The following is a 5,233-nucleotide window of genomic DNA, read 5'->3' on the forward strand; positions in this document are numbered from 1 at the left end:
TCCGGGCGCACGTGGCGGCCTCGGGCCCGCCCGGGCTGCGGCCCCCACGCCTCGGCGGCGCACCGCGGGCCAAGTTCAGGGGGCGGGAAGTCCGCCCCGCGCGGGAGACACCCCAACTTTCAGGGACCCGAAAAATCACCCCCGCGGGGGGGGCCTCGAGCAGGAGTGGCTTTTGTCCCTCATCCTTGTTTACTCGGAGAAACTTCAGACCGGACGTGTTTAGTCAGAGCAGAAATCCATCTCAGGGCCAAGCTGATAGCCGAGCAGGCTGCCACCGCCTCTCCCGGGCCTGCTCCCGGTGCTCAGGCTCGGGCGCTTGCCTCCTCCCAGCCAAGTTTTATGTAAAGAGGGCAGTTTTTGAATGGGATGAACTTTGAGGGCGCGGGGGTTTGCCGTTCGGGTTTCCTGTTCCCGGGTGTTTAGGCCTCTGATCGTGAGGGTCTGCGTAAGCCTGAAGCCGTGTGCAGTGCGGATTCTGAGTGGCAGGATGCAATTTTTTTGAGCGTTTGGGCTGGTTGGTTAAAATTTGTTTTTTTCAGATTTAAAGATTGTCTGATTGAGTGGTTAAACTGGCAGTCGTTCTGAGCCGACGGGCAGTTACATGACAAACAGAATGTCTGTTGACCTGTCCGAGATCACACCCGGAGGATCGGCTTTTAAGTTTGTTTTTTTTTTTTTGCTTGGCATAGCCACTTCTAGGAATTGGCTATCGTTGCAGTGTCGTCTCCTTTCACTACTATGTTAAATAACGCATAACTTGGGTTTTCCTTGCTCCCTAAGCACTTTTAAGCTTGTAAACCTCATGATTTTGTGACTAACATCAAACTTATTTTATTTTAGAAAACAACTAAACATGGGCAAAGGAGATCCTAAGAAGCCGAGAGGCAAAATGTCATCGTATGCATTCTTTGTGCAAACTTGCCGGGAGGAGCACAAGAAGAAGCACCCTGACGCTTCCGTCAACTTCTCAGAGTTTTCCAAGAAGTGCTCAGAGAGGTGGAAGGTAAGAGGTTTTAGAGACACAAGGTAATAACCAGTAATTTCCAAATTAGGATGAAATGGTCTAACTAGCTGTTCTCACACTGTGGGGCTATTAAATAGCCAAGGACATTTTTTAATTGTTTTAATGCTTTAGAGTAATTTATTAAGATTTCTATGTCAAGTTTTCAAATAACTTTTTCTAGACCATGTCTGCCAAAGAAAAAGGAAAGTTTGAAGACATGGCAAAGGCTGACAAGGCTCGTTATGAGAGAGAAATGAAAACCTATATCCCTCCTAAAGGGGAAACAAAAAAGAAGTTCAAAGATCCTAACGCACCCAAGAGGCCTCCGTAAGTATCCAAGTTTTATTTCCAGGCATGTTTTATTGTAGACTCGACATAAATTTAGCCAGCCACTTCTGACTTTGTAATCTTTGGCTTCTTTGCTAAGAATGGCTTAGGTGCTATATTTAAGTATCAAAAGTGTAACTTGTGTTGGGTGGGAATAGTCACCAGAGCATTTGAGTTAAGGTGTTTTATTTCCTTTGCACAAACTGTCTTGAGTGATTTTGGCTCTTACATCTTTTTAAATGTATCATAATTTGCAGGCTATTCTGGGCATATATTTGCATGTGCCGTTGCATGGTAGAAATTAGTAGGCACCTATATACAGCAAAACAGAACATATTTGGTAGTTTTTGCTTTTGTGATTTGGTGACTTAAAAATCTAAAATTGAATTTCTCTTTTTAGTTCGGCTTTCTTCTTGTTCTGTTCTGAGTATCGCCCCAAAATCAAAGGAGAGCATCCCGGCTTATCTATTGGTGATGTTGCAAAGAAACTGGGAGAGATGTGGAACAACACTGCTGCAGATGACAAGCAACCTTACGAGAAGAAGGCTGCCAAGCTGAAGGAGAAATACGAAAAGGTAAGGAGTATGTGAGTTTGCTTGGTAGGGGAGTAAAAACGAATTCCAGGCAGTTGGTGGCAGATGATACTTGATACCTCATCTTAATTTCCTATTGCAGATTTTTGGCAACTTGGTGTTAGGTTTTAGTTCAACACCTACGTGGACTTCATATTTTTCATAGAATATGAAAGACAAATGTATTAATATAATCTAACTTGAGCCAAGGCCATGCATTTAGGCTGCTTTAGTTTTATTATCCCCAAGTTAGGGGAAGATTTGATGGTTAAAATGGTGAGGCATAAAGCATAAAAATTGGTTGCAAAAAGTAACACTGCCTATCCTTTTTGTTGGTTTTTATGTTCTCTTAGATACCAAAAAATCACTATTAGATATCAAGCCTGCCATAGTAAGTTTATAGGATGAAGGAAAGCTGTAACTCCAATACTTCAAGTGCAAATATTAGTACTTAGAATTAAATTTTAGTTTTCTGTAGTTGTTTCTTTAAAACTTATTTCTAAATCTTAATATAACTGCATGCTTACTAGCAAATTATCTTTTCCTCCTTCAGTTTTCTATGGATTAGGGTCTGACTAGGAACCTGTAGAATGCTGTTTTGCATTCAGAAGGTGGCAGTGTCTACCCTTTAATCAAAGTCTCTGCACTCTAGTTTTAATAAACAAGAATTAGGATGTGGTACATAACTGTACCTCAGTGAGGCAAAACAATGCAAATATTAGACTGCCATTTTGTGAGTTATCGATTGCTAATTGTTAGGGGTTTTTGTGCACTTTCCCAAGTTCTATGTATTTATGGAAATGCGATGGGGCCCACATGGCTGTTTTGACAGGTACCTGGGATCTGTACTTCTGTGAAGTTTTGCTGTGTTGTATTTCTGTGTCAGCCTTTCCTGTCATTTTCTCCTCCCTTTGTTTTGAAAGGATATTGCTGCCTACAGAGCTAAAGGAAAACCTGATGCTGCAAAAAAGGGGGTTGTCAAGGCTGAAAAGAGCAAGAAAAAGAAGGAAGAGGAGGAAGATGAAGAAGACGAAGAGGACGAGGAAGAGGAGGAAGATGAAGAAGACGAAGATGAAGAAGAAGATGATGATGACGAATAAGTTTGTTCTAGCGCAGTTTTTTTTTCTTGTCTATAAAGCATTTAACCCCCCTGTACACAACTCACTCCTTTTAAAGAAAAAAATTGAAATGTAAGGCTGTGTAAGATTTGTTTTTAAACCATACAGTGTTTTGTTTTGTTTTTTGTATAGCTAACACACTACCGAATGTGTCTTTGGATAGCCCTGTCCTGGTGCTATTTTCATAGCCACTAGCCTTGCCTGGTTCAGTACAGGGGCTGTAAATTGTCGTGCGACTTTAAAGCAGGTTCTTGTTGGTGCACAACACAGATTAGTTATATATGGGGACAGTAGGTTTTTTGTTTTGTTTTGGTTTGGTTTTTTTCATCTTCCGTTGTCTCTGATGCAGCTTAGATGAAAAAAAAAATTGCAGCTGTTTTGTTGACATTCTGAATGCTTCTAAGTAAATACAATTTTTTTTATTAGCATTGTTGTCCTTTTCATAGGTCTGAAATTTTTCTTCTTGAGGGGAAAGCTAGTCTTTTGCTTTTGCCCATTTTGGGTCACATGACTTATTGCAGTGTTTATCTTTCATGTAGTTAGCTGATAAAACGCTCTGTCTACACACCCTGCATATTGTGATGGGGGTAATAAAAAGTTGGAGAACGTTTTCACCCATAATTGAAATTCAAAAATCTTGATCAGTTGGTAAGAAATTTCACATAGCCCACTTAATAGTCACAAAACTTTTAAGAGTATGCAATTCTGTCCACAGCATGGGATTATTAGAATCAAACAATTTGAAAGTCTGTCCTTGAAGGACTAAATAGAAAAGTATATTCTAATCTTTACACAAGGACTCTGTATTCTCTAACTACCATTACTATGTAATGGCAGTTGTGTTCTGCAGTTCCCTTTGAAAGGCCTGAGAATGTGTCCCCAAAAGCGTGAGCTTAAAATACAAGACTGCCATATTAAACTTTCTGTTGACATTAGACCCAGGGAAGGCTCTGAAAAGGCTGGCTATGATGCCTTTCTGCTTAACTAAATATGGATTGCTCAGGAAACTTGAGACTGTTAAAAAAGTATTTTTAATTAGTTGGGCCAGCTTTTATTTCAATTATGCCACATTTAAATTGAAGTAGGGTATATTTTCCTATATTGTGATTTGTCCCTTTATAAATCAGACACAGGAAAAGAAGATAAACTTTGCATCTTAGTACCAGTTTCCCAATTTGCTTTTTCGTGATAAAACCCAAACTCATTCATTAGAGTCATGTTTATCTACTTAGCAGTTTAGGGAACAATTTGGCAATTTTGTGGTTTTGAGATTATCCTTCTCTTAAAGTGCCAGTGTTTTAAAATAGCGTTCTTGTCATTTTACTCGCTTTTGTGGTGGAGTGCTGTTTTGTTATATAATTTTGACTTGGATTCCTTCCATTTGCCTTTGTTTATGTAATTTGAGGAGGAATACTGAACATCGGAGTCCTGGATGATACTAATAAACTAATAATTGCAGAGGTTTTAAATGTTAGTTAAATGGCTTTCACTTTAAGAATTTGAAATTTTTGTCACATTTCATTTCCGGTAGTACTTTATAGCGAACACCTTTAAATTGAGTATAAGGACTTTGTTCCCTTTAAAAATACTTTATGCTGGGGCTGGTAAGATGGCTCAGTGGGTAAAAAGGATAACAACCTGAGTTCAATCCCTGGAAACCACAGTGGATGGAGGGAACCATCTCCCAAAATGTCCTCTGACCACGGGCTCTCCTGCATTCAAAATATAAATTTAAAAACGATTCATACCTATAAATAGGTTAATGGGCTGACAGAAACAGGTTTTTGTCAAACATCTCAAGTACTATATATGTGTGTGGAAAAGTTAATTTTACTTTGACATTGTTTAAACTAGTTCTTTAAACCCAGTACAGTACGTAAAAAGCAGGTATGTCAAAGAACACATTAGTCTTTTAAGCCAAAGGAGGGCTGCAACAGGCTGCAGTTTTCTCAATTATAAACTTTAAGTGAAAAGGAATCAAGTAACTGACTTCCCTCTTAACATCTGTTGCCAGTAAGTGATCCATTTAAAAGTGAGCTCTGCCTCAAGGAGACTTTAGTGAGTGTGTCGTGACAACTACCCTTTTTAAAAAGATACTAAGAATGGGGAGTTTGGGTTGCTTAACTGGCTTCAGATCTTGACGTCAAGAAACAACAAAAAGCCCTCTTAAATCTGGAAGTTACTGAGTTGTTTAGTGTCCAAGTACCACCTAC

The 5,233-nt window shown here is 39.6% G+C and overlaps 1 protein-coding gene across 2 annotated transcripts in view; it reads left to right on the top strand.

The window, feature by feature from the left end:
• Hmgb1 (high mobility group box 1) overlaps positions 1-3,096 on the top strand; it is a 4,283-nt gene extending 1,187 nt beyond the window's left edge. Inside the window, exons 1-5 of one of the 2 annotated variants that reach the window (XM_017796097.2) lie at positions 109-341; positions 841-1,003; positions 1,185-1,330; positions 1,731-1,905; positions 2,826-3,096. In XM_017796097.2, the coding sequence (XP_017651586.1) occupies positions 854-1,003; positions 1,185-1,330; positions 1,731-1,905; positions 2,826-3,002 (648 nt within the window). In that variant the 5' untranslated portion in view covers positions 109-341; positions 841-853 and the 3' untranslated portion in view covers positions 3,003-3,096. Of the gene's footprint in view, positions 1-108; positions 342-840; positions 1,004-1,184; positions 1,331-1,730; positions 1,906-2,825 lie in introns of those variants that run through there. The other variant, XM_008825042.3, reaches the window with a different exon arrangement.
• The last annotated feature ends 2,137 nt before the right edge of the window (positions 3,097-5,233 follow it).

This window comes from Nannospalax galili, unplaced genomic scaffold (assembly GCF_000622305.1).
Source record: "Nannospalax galili isolate Female #2095 unplaced genomic scaffold, S.galili_v1.0 scaffold768, whole genome shotgun sequence".
Lineage (NCBI taxonomy): Eukaryota > Metazoa > Chordata > Mammalia > Rodentia > Spalacidae > Nannospalax > Nannospalax galili.